The sequence below is a fragment of the Genypterus blacodes genome, unplaced genomic scaffold (genome assembly GCF_046128005.1).
Source record: "Genypterus blacodes isolate CSIRO-AG114 ecotype Tasmania unplaced genomic scaffold, CSIRO-AGI_Gbla_v1 ptg000105l_1, whole genome shotgun sequence".
Classification (NCBI taxonomy): Eukaryota; Metazoa; Chordata; class Actinopteri; order Ophidiiformes; family Ophidiidae; genus Genypterus; species Genypterus blacodes.
The window spans coordinates 2,547,429-2,565,823 of NW_027466909.1; the positions used below are offsets into that span (position 1 = coordinate 2,547,429).

The following is an 18,395-nucleotide window of genomic DNA, read 5'->3' on the forward strand; positions in this document are numbered from 1 at the left end:
GTGGTGCTGTAAGCAAGGCCCTAATCTTGGTGGCAATAACATGTTGGTAGGTCATGCCTGGGAAGAAGCAGGGAGACAGGAGAGGGCAGCAGCTTGGCACAGCAGCCAGTGGCGGGGGCCAAGACAGCACGGCACACATCAGACCTCCTCCTCCTCTTCCCCACAGGCTCTGACAGGCGGCACAGGAGCCCCTTGGCCCAGTGAGGGGTGGACCGCCATCTGACAGCTCCCACCTGCATGACCTTTACCGTGCTTGACCCCATGCAGGGGGCAATAACCTCCCAGCAAACAGTCCCATGGGAGATGTACACACAGCACAGTTAGAACAAGACGTAGAGGGACAGTTGAGTGAAAACGCACACACAAGCTGACAGAAACCTGATGATGGATTCATTAGTGAATCTCATCTCAGCATAAAGTAATTAAAAAGCATTATTTTTAACCTCATCTTCCACCCCACAGTGTCACTGAACGATGACTGAACAAGTCAAGAGTTTTAAAGATTAGTTTAGAAATTAGGTGACATCAATGCTAATTGTAATGTATGGCTTTTAAAAAAAAAAAAATTTTCTAACCTGGATATTTCATACTCAATACTTCATCAGTGATCAGTTATGATCGTATTTCACAGGTTTATTTCTTTACATTTGAATTTACCAAAGACTACTTAAATTATCAATAGTGATGTCATCACACTGAGTGGTGTCATCCACACTAACAGGCGTTACAATATTAGTATTAGTCACTTATACTATACAATCACAAGAAATGAGGTCATTCTCATATATTACTAAATCTTGTAAAAACAATCATCGAGACCAAAAGGTGAATTAAAAAGGTTTACAAAACAATCGTGAGTTTATAAAAAACAATATGTTTACCATTACCATTATGTTAACCCTAACCCAAAACGAAAACAATTGAAATATTTATTTTATCTTTAGTAGCAGCAGTGTTGGTAGTTGTAAAAGTAAAGTAATTAGACGACTTTTATATATTTGGTTGTTTCTTAGAATAATGACACGAAAACGTCTGTGTTGCGCGGGGTGGTAGCGTCATCAAACTGCGACAGCAAGGAAGACGGATATAAACGTGACAACAGCGCTGCAAGAGCAAAAGCTAGCGAGTAAGTGCATATTGTTCGTTAAGATGTCATTATAGGAACAATGTTATTATACTGGCGGTGAACGTTGCTTCGCAGTGATCAGAATATGATCGATGCTTGTTTATGGGACTTACACCAGCAAAACAATACAAAAACAGTAGCTCGCCTCTGTCCGTCTCATTCTAATGTCTTCATCGCTCAGATTCCATTGATTTGACTGCGTGCTCTGTGTCCGATCTACAGCTAATGAATCCAAACGTTAGACGGCGCCTGCCTCCGTCTGTGAGGAGCCTGCTGACCGACATCGGTCCAAAGGAGGAGTGGACAGACCCAGAACCCGACCCAGAGACCAGAGATGGGATCCTGCTCCCCTCCAGAGGAGCTGCTGCTGCCGGACAAGAGGAGCTTCTCACTCCAGCCAGGACAGGAGATGAGGAGGGCACAGATGATGGGACTACCCCCAGACTGAGACCAATCTGTGGGATGTGTGAATGTAAACCCTCCTGCTACACGTGCCCCCGGTGTAACCTGGCTTATTGTGGTGTGGAGTGCTACAGGAGCCCAAATCACTCTGTCTGCTCTGAGGAGTTCTACAAGGAGTCTGTGTTACAAGAGCTGAAGGAAATGGGGAAGACGGAGAGCGAGGGGAGACAGAAAATGCACAATATTCTGTTGTCGCTGAGAGAAAAGGCGGAAAGGACAGACGGGGGGATGGAAGGTTTGTTAAGAGAAGCAGGTGTTGTGGAGGGAGAGGCAGAGGAGAGAGTGCAGGTGGTGGAGCTTCTATCCAGGCTGGCAGAGCTCCAACAGTCTGAGGACGGGGACGCCACAGAGATAGAGTATATTTTGGGAAAACTCAAAGAGATAGGAGGAGGAGGGCAGGATGGAGATGAGGATGTAGGAAACTTGGATGAGGAAGCTGTAAGCGCTGAGGGGGAGTTGGACTTGGCTGGCCGGCTCTCAGGGTTAGATATCGACAAGCTTTCTGAGGCGGAACTGTGGGAACTTCTGGACGGCCAGGAGAAAGGGAAGTTCATGGCTTTGATGAACGGCGGAGCTCTGGGAGGGCTGGTCCCCCTGTGGAGGCCATGGTGGGAGGAGCATGAGGAGGGAGGGAGAGGGCTGGTTGAGATGCTGGAGGAGGAAGTAAGCAAAATGGAGAGCAGGGATCCAGAAAATCCCTCTAAAACAGATGAAGACCAAACATCACCAGGAAAGGTTCAGGATAAAGGTAGAAATAAAGCAGATAGAAGCAAAGGAGGTTCACTCAGGGTGCCTGTCATTTCTGCTAAGATTCCAAAGTTGAGTTCCTTATGTGCAGATCCATCTCCTCTTGTATGTTACAGTTTAGTTAACACACTCTTTGGCTACAGCTTCACCCTTCGCTTGTTTAACGGTTGCACAGATTCATTGACTTTTGAGTTCTGCGACATGATCCTGTCTCTGTCCGAGACTCTGAGCTCCACCAGGGTGTTCAACTCCGTCCAGGAGGCCTTAGACTGTGGAGAAAGTGCCATTGTGAGCGGAGGGCACATGGACAAGGAGGACCCCCATGCCCCGGCCAGGGCGCTGGAGGCCACGGCTCACATCGTGACTGGCAGAAGCAGAAAGGATCCTACAGGATACTGCCTGGCAGCTCTGAGTCAGCTCCGCTCAGCGCTCTCCCAGGCCAGAGCGGCTCTGCGTAAAGAAGGAGAGGAAGGGGAGAAGAGACGGAGGTGCTTCATGGCCAGCAAGAAGTGTGAATTCTTTCAGGCTTGGGTGTCCGACAGTGGACGCAGCCTGATGAACAGAGTGGCTGTGGAGCTGTGGCATGAACACAGCAAACGGGACAGAGAAAGGCACATGATGGAGAAAGCAAAGGGAGAAGTGGAGGGGAGCTGGAAGAGAGGGAAGAGGAAAGACAAAAGCAAGATGATTGAAGAGTTGGACTGATTTAGGAAATGAGTGCACAGTATAATAGATGGCTGTATTAAATCATGAAAATAAAGTTCAGCTTCTAATTGTGACATCATCCGCCAAATGTCTGGGATTGTATTTGATAGTAATGTTGATCACAACCTTTTAATAAATGAGTATTTTTGCAAAACATTGTATGTGTTAATGTATACAAATATCTGCCTATGTGTCATCAGATCTTTCCTAATGTCAAATAGCAAATTGGATATTTGAGAAAATAATTCCCTCATCACATTAGTTTGTCTTTATTATATGGATACAATGACATTAAATGTTCTTTGCTAAATGTGTGTGTGTGCCTGTGTGTATTTAGAGTCAATTGGTTGTAATGTTGTTGAATAATGTTCTTTATGTCTTTATTATATTGAATGCATTATAGAAAATGTCCTTTTTAAAGTTCAAGTTCAAGTAGTTTAAATTTAAATATTTAAACAAGCCGAAGGGTCTATGAGAGCCCCGCACTCTCGCGATATCTTGGAGCGGTCACGTGCCGCGGATGTCCTTTCACGCTGCGACTCGAAACACGAAACATGGCTGCGCTCTTGAGATCAGCACGGCTACTGAAATGTTTGCCTTCGGGCTTACTTCACGTCGCCAGGACCAACAGAACCGGGCCGTCCTTCAGCCGGCTGTGCAGCGGAGCTCTCGGCGGCAGAGGAGCCGGAGCTTGTTCCCGACAGACCTTCCCTGCTCGCGGACAAACAAGCAGGTAACACGCAGCCCCGTTAGCGGTTAGCCACGCGTGATGGTGAAGCCGGGTGTCATTGAGGGTCAATGACAACCACACACTCACGATTAGGACACAACAGTCCTGCGTTATAATGGGTCATACTGTGAAATGTATGTTTAAAGGTATAAAACACCTCTAACAAAAGTGTAGAGGTAAGAAACATGGCCTATTTGATGAAAGCTGATCTGGCTTTATGTAACTCATGTTTACAGTTAATGTCACAACTTAAAACATAAAACTACAATTATGAAATACACTTTATGCTGAAAATTACCCTTTTGTTTTTGTTATAAGCTAGTAATAGCCTAAAACTGTTATCTTATAGCCTCAGGACTCGGACTGGCTTACAGACTAAGCTCTTTAGGCCATGATGTCACCATGACACAGTTTATAACATTAAACTGTATTCTTGACGCTTTCTGTTAAAGGTACCTGACGGTTACTGGGCACAAATGATTAGTAGCAGCCATGATTATAGCCGTTTATCTGTCAAGGTCACGGCTGCTTCCAAACATACAGCAGAGTGAAGACTCTGCTGTGATGTTGCTCTCTGTTGGGGTCAGATCAACATGATAAATCTCTCTATCTATGGCGACAGTTATAAAACTAGGGTCATTAAAATTGGAGAATAATTGGAGACAAAAGAACAAAGCTTTATTGACGAAGGAAACAGATGAAATTACTGGATAATCATTGGTTTCTCCTTCTTTTCCCCAATTTCCTCTTCATACTCCACCTGCCTTCTCTATTCTCCCCCCTCTCTCAGTGGTGTGTGGCCCTGTGCGACGGGATGTGTGCGTACGTATGCGATGGCCACAGAGCAGCAGGAAGACGGCAGCCTGTCGGTCCGGACCATGCAGGTGGTGCAGTTTGACTGGGCTCTGAACAAACTAGACAGCTCTGTGAGGAACACGGGACGCGTCACCAAGACCCTGCTGCTCCAAGTCTTCCACGATATCTGCAGGACAGGTAGGCAGAATGTGGAGCAGGGAGACAGATTGAGGGTAGTTGAAGAGGATGATGGTCTTGGCATCTAAGGGAAGGAAATCTGAGGCAACTGGACGTTTCACTTCTCATCTGAAAGGCTTCTTCAACTCTGTAACACGTCTTCAAGCCCTGTACCAGCAAGTCCAGTTGCCTAGCAGTCATCAGCAATCAGCAAACCTTACAAAGTGCGACGTTTTCGCCGATACTGATCATGCGATTGTAGATGTAACAACAAAAGGTTAACACTTACTGGAGATGTGAGGCGTTGGTTGTCTGCAGATGTAGCTGGATCATCTCAGATACGACAAAACCCTGCTCTCAGAATGGCATGCCTACTTATGTCCATGTTCCTCTCACTTACTTCCTGGTTCCTGTCACATGACACTGACATCCTGTGGCTCTTAAAGCAATACAATGAAATACAACACCTGTGTTCTAACATTAACAGTATATTCAATGATGGGCTGTTCTGGTGTGTGTTCAGCTTCTTTGCTTATAAACTGTTGGTGGTGCAGATGATGCCATCAACAATACAGTATGTTCACCCAAATATCCAGTGCAGATTCAGATAGAGTGAAGTCTAGCGCCCCCTGTAGTTCTAGTGCTGAATTTGATGTAAAATTAAAAATATATAATAAATATGTGACTGTGTGTTTTCAGGTTATCCCAGTGGGAACCAGGCCTTGCTGCTGCTACGTAGCTGCGGGTCTCTGCTGCCTGAAGTTCCCCCACAAGAGCGAACCGAGCTGGCACACCAGATCTCTGAGAAACTGCAACAGCTGAGTGAGAAACTGAAGAAAACATGTCACTGTGTCCAACATACTCTCTTACTGTTGGACTGATTATAATAAGGCTTTGAACCACAGTAAAGTTGTTTATATATCTTCTCCCTGTCTTCCTTAGATGCTTTATATGATGTGAGCCACTACAACGCACTGCTGAAGGTTTATCTGCAGAATGAGTTCAAGTTCTCCCCCACGGACTTCCTGGCAAAGATGGAAACAGCTGACATCCAACCCAACAGAGTGAGTAACTGTAGGGCACAATAAATGCAAGAGTGCGTTCACATTAATGGACTTTTGAGCTCAATTTGAGTTTGCTCATCTCTTAGGTTACCTACCAGAGACTCATAGATGCTTATTGCCAGGATGGAGATATCGAAGGAGCCAGGTGAACAAACTGTCCAACCTGCGATTTATGAGCTGAAGAAGACTATTATGTAGTTATTTGTGAAGAAGACATATATAGCCCTAGAACCAACATATGGCAGTGTTTGAGCCACTGTATTGATTATATTTTTCTACATATTCTAAGTCTTTTTCTCATCCCTAACTCAGATTCAGTGAACATTAACATTAACTAACCTTATTCTCTTCTCACTCAGCACCATATTGGGTTTCATGAAGAGCAAGGATCTACCAGTCACAGAGGCCGTCTTTAACTCCCTGGTAACGGGCCACGCTCGCGCTGGGTGAGTACCATGCTGTGTTTGATTCATCAGTAAAGGTAACGTACCTTTTCGGACTTTGTTTTAATCCCAAACATGCTTCTGGTCTGTGTCATTGCGCAGCGACCTTGAGAGCGCTGAGAACATCCTGTTGGTGATGAAGGCAGCAGGAATTGAACCGGGCCCCGACACTTTCGTCTCACTGATCAGCGCCTATGCAGAGAAGGGCGACATGGAGAATTTGAAGAAGGTTTGTGTGTTTGTCTCAGCAGAATGATGATTGACCTGAAATTCTTGCATCAATGACTACATACTCCCTCCTCCTTTTCCTCTCTTCCAATCACTCCTCCTTTTGAACTGTTTCCTCGTCGCCCCCCCTCTTCCTTTTGTCTCTCGTCAGACTATGGAGGCAGCGGACAGTGCAGATTGCAGCCTGATGGATCGAGACCTCATGCAGGTGATCTTCACCCTGGTCAAGGCGGGACATCAGCAGCACGTCCCAGAGATGACGGAGCGCATGAGGCACGAGAGGGGCTTCGTTCCGGGTATGCAGAAACAGAACCACTAATCTGTCAGATTCATGTGTACTGGTGATGGATATGCTTTGAAGCTCACACCATCTCCACTCATTCTTGCAGACGCCATGAACCTGTGTCTAAGTCTCATCACTCAGGGTGAGGAGGACGCGGCTTTCGACGTCCTGAAAACCTTCCCCCAGGAAAACATGCGTGGCTTCAGCGAAGAATCCCTCAACCAGGGCAACTTCTTCCTCAGACACTGTGTCAACATGGGCACGGTACTCAAAGACGCAACATTCCCTCCCACAATAATGCTTCAATTCACCTTAACATCATTTATATGTAACCAGTGTCATCTTTAAGCCTTGTTTACACTGCATGTTGCCTCTTCTCTCTGTGTGTTACAGTCTATTGAGAAGATCAGCCGCTACTGCAGAGAGCTGCAGGAGTCCCGTCTGCACGCCTCTCCACTTCAGTTCACACTGCTCTGTGCCCTGCAGGCCAAGAAGACTGGTACAACACACACACTGTGATTTATGGAATCCTTTATGAGGATGAGGTTTATGATGAGGAATAGCTTTGACTTTTGAAATTCGTTTTGTTTCTCCCTTTTTTTTCGGCATAATCATTCGTTTCTCTGTTTTTCAGATGTCTGTTTGGAGATGATGAAGATGTTGAAGGAGCAGAATTTACCCGTAAGGCCTCATTACTTCTGGCCTCTTTTCACTCCGCATGTGAAGGATAAGAACACAGCCGGTAAACACACACACACACACACACACACACACACACACACACACACACACACACACACACACACACACACACACACACACACACACACACACATATTGAACTGTTTCCATTCATTGCAAAGTAACATTTACATTAGGGCTGGTACTATTGATTATTTTGATAACCGATTAATCTACTGACTTTTTCTCCTTATTAATTGAGTAATCAATATAAATATATATACTGTATGAGTTAAATCCTGACAAGCATGACAAATTACAATATTAATAATATTTGAAATTAAAAATCTTCATAAATCAGGCAATTTGATTTGGATGAGTTACAATGAACTTTTAAGGTTTACGAGAAATCATTTTTATATTTTCACAATAGTTATAGTTATTATTTCATGCTACATACTGTACAGTTTGAATTGATTTTAGTTTTTTAAATGCAGTAATGGTGAGCTTGACTTGGTGGTTATTCAAACTAGAGCTTTTCCCTTTGGTGGCAGTTGTTTGTGAGATGTTGCATCTGAACACATCGTGTTGCCGTGAGGAGCTTGTAGGTGAACTCTAAAGCCAGACTGACATCCTAGTCTCCTGTGTGTGAGAACCTAATGGGTGCTGTGACGCCCCAAGGGGCAGTGAAAGCTTGTCTGACATCTGTATGTGCATCCAGTCTGAAATGGAGAGGCTGTGCTGTTGGCATGATATTAGCAGTTTATGATTATGCGTGTTATTTTTGTTGTGCAGGGGGGGATTACAACTTCCTCAGTGCTTTGAGCCATAAAGAGCTTTTAAAGGAGTGTTTCCCTCAAATATTAATGCCCCACAGAGTGGCCTAACTGGGACATGTTTCACTGGGCCGGGGCAGTCGGGGGCAAAGAGGTCTGATCCCTGCGTGAGAGAGATGGTGCAAACAATACAAAAGATGCACACACACACAGACACACAGACACGGGTCTCTCTGGAGAGCTGTACAAATAAATCATAAAGTTTAGAAGAGGTTTAAACATGCCATGCTGGCTTCTCTTGACAGATTAGCTTTGAATCAGAAAGAGAGAGTGCGCTCATGCAGGAATGTCATATTTTTTATGCCTAAAGGTCCATGCAGCTGTTACCTCATGATGGAGGTCCCAAGAAATGATCCATGAGTCTGTGTGTGTTACTCACAGAAGACCACATTAGTTTTAAAACTTTAAAGCTTAATTATTTTAAGCGATTTTGCTGTTATGGCTTGTGTGGGTTAGCGTTGATCTAGTGACCTTTGCCCTCTAACAGGGGCACCTAGGATTCCCTAGTTAGTAACACCTCAGAGGGCTCTGCTGCCTGTGGCGCGTCTTATGCATACATATGAATGTAAATAATGTGGGAGTCTGTACAGAGGCAGAAAGGTCAGAGGTCATTTAACTCTTGTAGCTCTGCTCAAACCATGACTCAGACCTACAGTTATTTGTTTCTCTTTACCCGCAGCTCCTTTAATCCCTTATTCATCCCTCATTCCCTAACATGGGGCTGAGTCGTGTTGATTGGATGATTGAATTTGTTAGATAAATTAAAATCCAGTACAGCATGAGGGTCTTCTTAAGTGTTCCAATAAGATACTTTACTAAAAACCCAAGTCTGATATTACTGACTCATTCCAGATTTCAGCCTCTTCTTTAAATTGAAAGAGATTGAAATGGGAGCATGCAATATTAAATCAGACGCAATAAAACGCTTAAGTTGTTTATTGGCGGATAATCATAGGGAAATATTCATGCAATAGTAAAATTACATTTGTTCGTTCGGGCTGCTATTTTATTCCCATTTTCTATTTCTGATCTGCTGCGCCTTTTGAAGGAAATGCCCTTCTCTTCCCACTTGTTTTTGTCTGTAATGAGCTTTAGAACAGAATCATCTCAGTGACAGTAAGTTGGCACTCGGAGATCTGTCAGAATTCGCCATTCATTACCAAACACACCCTGTCAAAAGCTTTAAACAGCCCAGCTTTTAAGTGCTTTATTTAATGCCGACTTCTTACGCTCTCTTTGGGGTTTTTTAGAGCGATTAATAAATGATGCATTTTTCCCCTGTCACCTAATTGACAGCATTTGAGCTGGCAGGGAGGAGAGACTGGGTAGACCGCGGCGGTTGAGACAGATTCTCAGTTTGAAGGGCGCGATGGCTCGGCGCAGGCGGCACGAGGAGGAGGAGTAGACGAGGGTTGAAACGTCGCAACCGAATGCGCGCACACACAGACACACACGCCGACCACATATCTTCACGACCACACAAACGCGAGGCGGCATTCATTTAGCCGTCACGGCACCGAGCGGAAGGACGGAAGCAGGGTGGAGAGAGGAGAAAGTTTTCCGTTGCCCGCACACTCCCTTGCTTCCGACGGTGTTTGCCTGAACCCTCATGAATGATGCACCCTCTCTTTCTCTCATTCTCTCTCATTCTCTCTCTCTCTCTCTCGCTCATTCTCTCTCTCTCTCTCTCTCTCTCTCTCTCTCTCTCTCTCTCTCTCTCTCTCTCTCTCTCTCTCTCTCTCTCTCTCTCTCTCTCTCTCTCTCTCTCTCTCTCTCTCTCTCTCTCTCTCTCTCTCTCTCTCTCTCTCTCTCTCTCGCATACACACTGGTTGGCTGCAGGAGGTTTGTGAGTGTGCGAGGGGCCTTTCGGGGGGCAGTGCAGGTGATGTGACTGATGCGGAGTGACTTGATTTCATGTAAATGCGAGCGCTCTGAGGGAATTCACTTTGGATTACGCGCCCCACTGTGCACGGCCCATGAAATATTAAGTGTCATGTCACTTTTTGTCCACAGGTGTCACTAGCAGGCAGAGGGGCCGGAGCCGTGGAATGGGAGGGCGGCGATGAAGGGATTGACGGGGGGGGGGGAGAGGAAGAAAAATAAATCCTTCTGCATGTTGATGAGGTGTGGATTTGGCGGGTTTAGTGGAAGCATATGCTCGGCCGTTCTCTCCACCTGCCGCCAGCTAGTCATCGCTTGTCAGGCGTCGCTGTTATCACTTCTGACACGGCCGAGCGAGAGAGGAGAGGGGGGGAAGAGGGAGGGAGGGAGGGAGAGTGCAGAGGAAGGGATTGTTTTGGGTAATGAGAAATGTAAAAGGATTCTTTGTCTGCTCTGCTTTTCCTCCTGGCTGCACCACACCTGACTTTGTTTTTGTGACCCTCTCACACTTGTCCACCGCTACTTTAAACCAACGCAAACAAAGCAAACTAGGTCTCTGGCATTGTTTGTTTTTGTTTTATAAAGTTGGAACATTTGAGAGTTTTGATTAGTTTACTTAACAGGTCCAGGGTTAAATCCTGAAAGAATCTTTTGAAAATTGCTGGCGTATCACTTTAAAAAAGGACAAATGAAGAGAAGTGAGTCTCTAGAAATCACTTATGGCCTTTGCTCGTGTACCAGAAAGGAGTCAGAGACAAGGACAGACGGAGGGACAGATGGTTTCAGGAGACGTACGGAAAGGAGAAGTGACAGGTACTCATGTCCAAGGACGAGAGAAGATGACAGGGACCGGTTCAGCCCACTCCTCTTTTCCTCCCTTCTGTCCCTCCTCACTTCTCGTCTGTGACAGTTAACCTGAAGACATGAATCTGATGATGATATCTTGTGACCGCCGCTACGCATAAGTCGCCACTTAGATACTTTCTTTGCCCGGATGGAATGTCAGACTTTGTGCTGACCAGACTGGATCAGCCTCTGCTCCCTCTGCATTCTCTGTTAAACTGTTCAGACCGAGGCGCAGAGGGGGTTTGACCTCATGCGTATGTCATATGTTAATGGACAAACACCCAGATTTCAGCTTTTGATTCTTTACCTTTGTTGTTGATAGATGAGGTACATTTTATCTGCATTATTTTAGAACCAGAAGGTAGAGACTTGGCTGTCACTGGAAGAAGCCGGAGTGTTTTTCTAAAAGCTCTCACACACAGACTTGACTTGCAAAAGCAGCACATGTGCATGCATGTCGGACAACCAAAAGTGCTGATGAACACGAAAGCTCACGTGCGGAAGAGAAACGGAGAGGGAAAGAGAGAGAGAGTGGGCCTTTACATTTATCCCTCCAAGCCTCCATTCACTTGTCTGGCTCACCGCAAAATTGATCATGGATTATTCAGGAGCAAAGCAGGTGCTCCGGGTTTCCTTTCATAAAAACAGGCCGGATGAAAACGATTAGGGGGAAGAATGGATGAGGAGGCCGGAAGGAGAGATGGATCCTCCATTGAGAAAAAGGGGGAAGATCGCCTGTTAACTTTTTCTTGAAAGCCCGGGTAGATGGATATCCAGAGGGGCGGATGAATGGAGGGATGAGTGATATGGAGGGAGGGCGAGATGGACGGATGGAGTGCTTCAGGTAGGACTACCTGGGGTAATGCAGCGCCGGCTGTAGGGTTTAATGGCGTATAAAAGCCCGGGCCTCATCTTTTATTCAGCCTAAGAGAGGGACTGCCAGGTGAACACACGTCTCCCAAGAGGACGCAGAAGCACAGAGTTGTATATACAGTCTGTGTGTGAGTGGAGAATAAATACCGCACACAGCATTTCTTCTGTGCGTCGACTCAAGGAAGCACTTTAGGGTAGTTTGTTGAAGTCCACATGGGAACAAGGTGTATTGGTGCCCTGCATGTGGTCATATATAGCACACGGATGCATTGATATTTCTGGAGCTAAACTACATAGCAACATGAGCAAAGAATGTGTGTGTGTGGGTGGGTGGGTGTGTGTGTGGCTCATTTAGGCCCATGTTTTTAGTAGGGGACACTCCAAGGCGTATGCAAAGTGCCTCCTTCAGACTGTGCACACACACTCAAACACACAAACACTTGCGGGCATATTGAGAATGTGTGAGTGGCTGTTCCATATGCATGTGGCTGTTTTAGCCCCCTTACCCCGGGGCAGGACCCCAGGGCGCTGCCCCAGAGCAGGGCGACAGGGCCAGAGTGTGTGTTCATGTACATGTATCCTTCAGTTCAGAGCCAGGTTGGGAGCCAGCATTAGCATTTTGTGTGTGTGTGTGTGTGTGTGCGCGTGTGCGTGCGTGTGCGTGAGAGCCTATTTCTTGGGCCCACATTCAAACAGTGCTTGCCCAGCTCCAGGCCTGTTCCTGAGAGGGAGTGTTTGGAAAGTGTGTGCATCCACAAAATCCCATATGGAAGAAAACTGTCTCATGCTCATGCACTTATATTGTTTTTGTCTCGTGTGTGTGTGTTGCAGGTGTGATAGAGTTGGTAAAGGCTATGGTTGACCTTGGAGTGACTCCAGATGGGGAGACTTTCAGCAACTACATCCTCCCTTCCTTCCCCAGCAATGATGCAGCTCGCCAGGCACTGAAGGTGTGTGTGTGTGTGTGTGTGTGTGTGTGTGTGTGTGTGTGTGTGTGTGTGTGTGTGTGTGTGTGTGTGTGTGTGTGTGTGTGTGTGTGTGTGTGTGTGTGTGTGTGTGTGTGTGTGTGTGTGTGTGTGTGTGTGTGTGTGTGTGTGTGTGTGTTACAGATGAGGTCATGGTTGGTTTTGCTTTCTCTCTTTTCAGGATGCCGGTATACCTCTGGATTCCGAATCCTTCTTATACTCAGAGTTTCGCTCAACGGCCATGCGGGGCCTGGCTGAATTGTACACCTTGAGTATGCACACACACACACACACACACACACACAACTTCAACTTGAGCACCAATCATCATCAAAATATGGCCTCTGTGTTGCCTCTGGGCTAATTGGCCCAGCGTCGGGGCACACACACACATACACACTCTCCCCTGCTCTCGTCATGCCTTTTAAGAGATTAGTCTGTGTGAATATGTAAAGAGCGAGAAAGAGGCACCTCAGATGGCAGAGGAATGGGACGGCCGTTAAATAATGGATGACTCTTTCATTTTGTTAAGTCGACTGCGGGCGCCGCTCTCTTTAACTCCATCAATAACTCATTTTCACATTCATGGCCCCGCTTCCCTTTTTTTCCAGTTTCTGCCTGTCGCCATTGTTGTTTATCCTCCCGCATAAAAGACTCATTTTAAGTTTAAACATTTATTGTGTTTCCTCTCAGTATAAAATGCTTTACACACACGTTAAACACCTTGAGATACAAAGACCGGTTTAGACCAGTGGGGTTGCAAGTTTGAATACCATTTTCTTAATGTGCTCTTGAGCAAGGCATGGTATGACAGTGAATCTGAAACCAACAGCAGAAGTCTGATGAAGTCTGTTTGTGTACAACAAGAGCATACAAAGCATTTTTCAACTTTGCTTCAATGAAGTTCCTTTAATTGCTCATCCTTGTTACGTTCCTGTTGCTAAGTAACCAACATCACAACAAGCCCTTAAATAGCTCACACTGTCTCGCCCAGACTGACTGTTTTACTCATTGTGTCTTTTTCTTAATCTGGTCACTTGTTTGTCTCTGTCCTCCAGTGTCCAGCCCTGAGTACCCCCAGCTGACACGCACTCTGTACCGCGGCATCCTGACCATGGCCTTCATCAAGTGAGTCAATTAGCCCGTCGGCTCGTCTGTTTATGTTTTCATGCGTTCTCCATCATTTGGAATTCCATATTTCTCCATATTTTGCCTTCTAACTCCTGACGGGCATTTTGGGGAGGCCTGTGAGCAGTCTGGAGGTCGCAGCAGCATATGTTATGAATATGACATGTGCAGCATATCACACCGTCTAAAGCGCGCGTGTGTGTAGGGGGGGGCAGCTGCAGGGAAACACACTCCAAACACTTGCAAACACACACGCATGGGTTTTTCATGCATATGGAGACTGCCATCGCTCAGCTCTCACCCCAAAGCACCGTGGGAGATATTTAAATGAGCAGAAGACCCCCTCACACACACACGCTCTCCCTGCGTCTCTCACACACAGACACACACACACACACACAGGCTTCGCCTTAGGACCAGGGTCTGACCTCCTGGGCCTTTTTCGCAGGGGTGTTTATGAATATTCAAAGTTTAACGCCACACACCCTCAACAAAAACACTCCCTGAGCCTCTGAGCAAGGCAGGCCGGTGAGTTAAAGAGGGAAATGCTGGTTCCTCTGCGGGGAGCAGAGCTGTTTGTTCAATCATATCATGGAGAAGTAAAGAATCTCAGCCTCCCACCTCTCACACACTCCAAGAAAATACAAATGTGGTTAATTAAATGAAAAAAGACCAAGGAAGTTTGAAATAAATTAATCAATTCAGGAACAAAATGTAAAAAGTTCAAGCGAGGGAGATTTAGTTCATTCAGAAGCACAGAGTTGAGGATAAATGCAAACGGCTGAGAATAAATTGGGTCTGTAAGGTTCAAGACTTTCAGTACAGAATTGTCGTGTGTGTGTGTGTGTGTGTGTGTGTGTGTGTGTGTGTGTGTGTGTGTGTGTGTGTGTGTGTGTGTGTGTGTGTGTGTGTGTGTGTGTGTGTGTGTGTGTGTGTGTGTGTGTGTGTGTGTGTGTGTGTGTGTGTGTGTGTGTGTGTGTGTGTCCGTGTGTGTGTGTGTGTGTGTCCGTGTGTCCGTGTGTGTGTCCGTGTGTGTGTGTCCGTGTCCGTGTCCGCACACTCTTCTTTTACTGTTAGGTTCACTGACAGGGTCATAATTGGGCATGTCACTTGTGTGCGCGTGTGTGTGTCACTGCGATGAGGGAACCTGCCCCTGTCAAAGACGAGGTCAGGGGATAATTTAATCATTAAAGACCTCTGCTCCTCTCTTCTCCTCTCCCCTCTTGTCTCCCTTCGCGCCTTCTCATTGCTGCAGCCCAGCCAACAATGCCAGATTCCACATTTTGTCATCAATTTGTCATCATTTAGCCTGTGTGTGTGTTTGTGTGTGTAAGAACGAGGGGAGAGCATTGATTCTTTTCTATCTTGTACTGTTGTCTCTCCTGTGTAGTTGAACAGAATGTCCGATTGAACACTGTTATGTCAGGAGCTGCAGTGATGGTGAAATGTGCAATGTGTGTGTGTTAAGAACTGTGAAATGACCAGATGTATATTCTTTCTGAATAAACCTCCTTCTATCTGTCTAGCAAAAAATAAAGACGCGGCAGAATGAGTCCATAGTGGAAAAACGAGAAAATTGCACATTAAACCCTGACATGTTGCAGCTTTTCACCTCATGCAGTGCGACTTATGTGAATGCTCATGTCTTGTCCTCTACTGCCCCCTGCAGGTCCTCCGACGTGGAGCACATGGTTAAGGTAAGACTCAAGTATGTGTTGTGTGTATGTGTGTGTGAGGAAGAGGTCGTACAAGTGGGGCTTCTGATTCTAAAGCAATGGCAGCAAGGCCCAAAGAAAATATTGATGGTGAAATTTACACAGCAAAAAGATATTTAGCATTGATTATTATTATTAGTGACATCACCATCTGTTCAATACATCTACATTGCGTTTGGATAAGAATAGAAAATATGACAAATCCTCTCTGCAGTCTTAAGTGAAGCCCCTCACAGCTCTGTCAGGGAGAGGAATATGTAGGATGGAAGGGTTAGTGGGAATCGGACCCTCAACTCTAGCATTTTGAATGTTTTTTGTGGTGTCAAAATTCTAATCTATCAACCTAATTCAGGTCTGCTGATGTTTCAACCTAATTTGCTTTGTTGTTTGTTTAGATCACTGAGCTCATGAGCAAAGAGGGGCGCCCCACTGAAGGACAGTCCGAGTCTGCTGGTAAGAACGCACGTAAACACACCCTGTACTCACACACACATCTGGAGATTCATATCTGACACTGTCGTTAAAGTAGAGGTGTGTGTGAGAGAGGAGTGGTCGCTTGTGTGTTTCGTCCAGTAAATATCTGTATCATATTTTGCAGACATGAATCTTTGTTGTTGTTGTTGACAAAAGTGTTTGTATGCGTGTGTGTGTGGGGCATGTATATCTGCAGACTCTGCCACAGTCCCCTTACAACTATAATTCAGATGACAGGACAGTGTGTGCATTTGTGTGTGTTGCTGGTGTTGTTTGTGTATACCTGCAGTCTCGGTAGCAGTAGACTGCTGACTGGCTTACCATCTGTCATGAAGCCTGTGTGTGTGTGTGTGTGTTTATGTCTAGGTGTGTGTGTGTGTGTGTGTGAATGATAGACCTACCCTCTCCGTCAGAGTTTGCTGACACAGCGCTGAGTAGCTTAAGTGTATGAAAGTGTGTGTCACTGCTGGCCGGCATCAATGCTCGACCCACACACACTGTCGCTCCGTGTCAGTGTGTGTGTAACCAAGCATGGGCTGGTCCACTGCGCTAGTACTGGTGTGTGTGCTGGTGGCAGAGATGGAGATGGTGCTCTGTGTCACGTCCCGTTAGCCTGTGTGCGCGTGTGTGCGTGTGTGTGTGTGTGAGAGAGAGAAAGAGAGAGAGAGCAAGGGAGAGAACAAGACAGGGAAGATTGTGACTGCCAGCCATTGCACATTCGCTCACACTTCAGGACCAAAGCAGCCTCTGTCAGCAGAATGACCACATCACACACACACACACACACTGCAAAGGTTACAGCAAAAACTGTATAAATACACAATTAGGTCAATTGACTGACAGAGTGGTAAATCAAATGCATTCCCATGATGACTGTCTCTGTGTGTGTTGTGTGTTGTGTGTGTGTGTGTCGTGTGTGTGTGTGTGTGTGTCTAGTCCAACAAGCACACTACTTCTTGTACCATCTGATCAACACCATGTCGGAGGCAGAGGTGAAGGCTCAGGAAGACAAACTGAGGGAATTCTTCAAACAGCTGCACGCCCAGGTATGCCTACACCTAATGAATCAGGTCAAAGGTCATAGGTCAGCGCTGGCTTTAAAACAGCACAAATGGAGAAAATGGTATTGTGAATTTCAGAATTTTAAGGCTAGTCATGACCTTTAAACTTTAGTACAGTACTCTAAAAGTTAAAGTTAAAAGTCCTGCCCCCCCTCCCTCTTCTCTGCAGAACTTCACCATCCCTGGAGGCATCTACAGAGGCATTAGGAATCTCCTGATGACCTACCAACTCCCAGAGCTCCTCAAGGTACAGTGAGCCACCAGCCAGGCTCACCGCTTTAATACTGTCACTGTTCTGTTCATGTGCTATACTTCCAAGGTACCCCATCTCTGTGCTCCAATATCTCTCTGTCTCTCTCTGTGTGTGTGACAGGATGTGCTTCCTCTGGTGGAAAAGGGAGAGTCCAATGGCGCTTCACCAGCTCCCTCCCATAACACTGTAAGTTCTGCAGCGTGTGTATGGATATCAGCTGTAAACACACAACATACCAACATTCTATGTCGTCATAGTGCACAGTTGGGAGTTGGTACAAGCTTCTATGTAACACGTATCTGTCTCCATCAGGGGAGTGAGTACCTGGAGAAGAAACTAGCCGATCAGAAACAAAATGACCAACAACTGAGCGCCACTCTCAGACACACCATCTCTGCTCTCTGCTCTGAGGAGGTAAGGAAGCTCATCAACCAGCCGACAAGCTCCTCCAAACCCTCTAGTATGTCTTAAAATTTAGACATGCATATTAGAATTCTATTTAATGTAGTTTCATGTTTTCTTTCATTCCTGGTCAGAATCTGGAGCGCGCCCTAGAGCTGAAGCTGCAGCACGAAGAGGACATGACTGCAGCCAGCTACGCCTCCCTCATCCACCTGTGCACTCGCCTGGACAAAGTAGACGAGGCGCTCAACCTGAAGAGGGAAATGTGAGTCGAACAAGATGCACACGCACACACATTTGCTGCACACACCCAGGGCACGGTCGTGACCAGTAGTAGGCCATTAATGTTTAACTTGAGTGGTATTAGGGGAGACATTAATGCAGGGTCCAGCCGCTCCGTTGACTGGCTGAAACACAGAAACACTCTTTCCATTTCCATTTATTTCCTAACCTTCATTCACTCTTGAGGTTCCAACATCAGTCAGACTGTGAACTCCCAACTGGTGAAAGTACAATTGCA

The 18,395-nt window shown here is 46.1% G+C and overlaps 2 protein-coding genes across 3 annotated transcripts in view; both read left to right on the plus strand.

Moving 5' to 3' along the window:
* The first annotated feature begins 1,059 nt into the window (after positions 1-1,059).
* Positions 1,060-3,312, plus strand: znhit2 (zinc finger, HIT-type containing 2). Of its 2 annotated transcripts, none has more exons than XM_076160260.1 (2): positions 1,060-1,126; positions 1,349-3,311. In XM_076160260.1, exon 2 carries the CDS (start codon positions 1,352-1,354, stop codon positions 3,038-3,040), a length of 1,689 nt encoding a protein of 562 aa, XP_076016375.1. In that variant the 5' UTR covers positions 1,060-1,126; positions 1,349-1,351; the 3' UTR covers positions 3,041-3,311. The 2 variants fall into 2 exon arrangements, with proteins under 2 accessions (XP_076016375.1, XP_076016376.1); XM_076160261.1 differs by having other exon boundaries at positions 1,077-1,126; positions 1,308-3,312.
* Positions 3,313-3,577: 265 nt separating this feature from the next.
* lrpprc (leucine-rich pentatricopeptide repeat containing) overlaps positions 3,578-18,395 on the plus strand; it is a 37,597-nt gene continuing 22,779 nt past the window's right edge. The window contains exons 1-21 of the mRNA XM_076160367.1: positions 3,578-3,773; positions 4,561-4,763; positions 5,442-5,564; positions 5,685-5,806; positions 5,893-5,951; positions 6,166-6,252; positions 6,352-6,478; positions 6,629-6,773; positions 6,867-7,024; positions 7,154-7,259; positions 7,395-7,502; positions 12,709-12,827; positions 13,024-13,114; positions 13,901-13,970; positions 15,640-15,667; positions 16,081-16,138; positions 17,096-17,205; positions 17,390-17,467; positions 17,594-17,659; positions 17,786-17,887; positions 18,010-18,140. Coding sequence (XP_076016482.1) covers positions 3,595-3,773; positions 4,561-4,763; positions 5,442-5,564; positions 5,685-5,806; positions 5,893-5,951; positions 6,166-6,252; positions 6,352-6,478; positions 6,629-6,773; positions 6,867-7,024; positions 7,154-7,259; positions 7,395-7,502; positions 12,709-12,827; positions 13,024-13,114; positions 13,901-13,970; positions 15,640-15,667; positions 16,081-16,138; positions 17,096-17,205; positions 17,390-17,467; positions 17,594-17,659; positions 17,786-17,887; positions 18,010-18,140 — 2,270 coding nt within the window. The 5' untranslated portion in view covers positions 3,578-3,594. The remainder of the gene's footprint in view (positions 3,774-4,560; positions 4,764-5,441; positions 5,565-5,684; positions 5,807-5,892; positions 5,952-6,165; positions 6,253-6,351; positions 6,479-6,628; positions 6,774-6,866; positions 7,025-7,153; positions 7,260-7,394; positions 7,503-12,708; positions 12,828-13,023; positions 13,115-13,900; positions 13,971-15,639; positions 15,668-16,080; positions 16,139-17,095; positions 17,206-17,389; positions 17,468-17,593; positions 17,660-17,785; positions 17,888-18,009; positions 18,141-18,395) is intronic.

What these genes read in the sequence shown, in the direction of transcription:
- znhit2 (XM_076160260.1), top strand. Translation starts at nt 1,352, where the DNA reads ATGAATCCAAACGTTAGACGGCGCCTGCCTCCGTCTGTGAGGAGCCTG.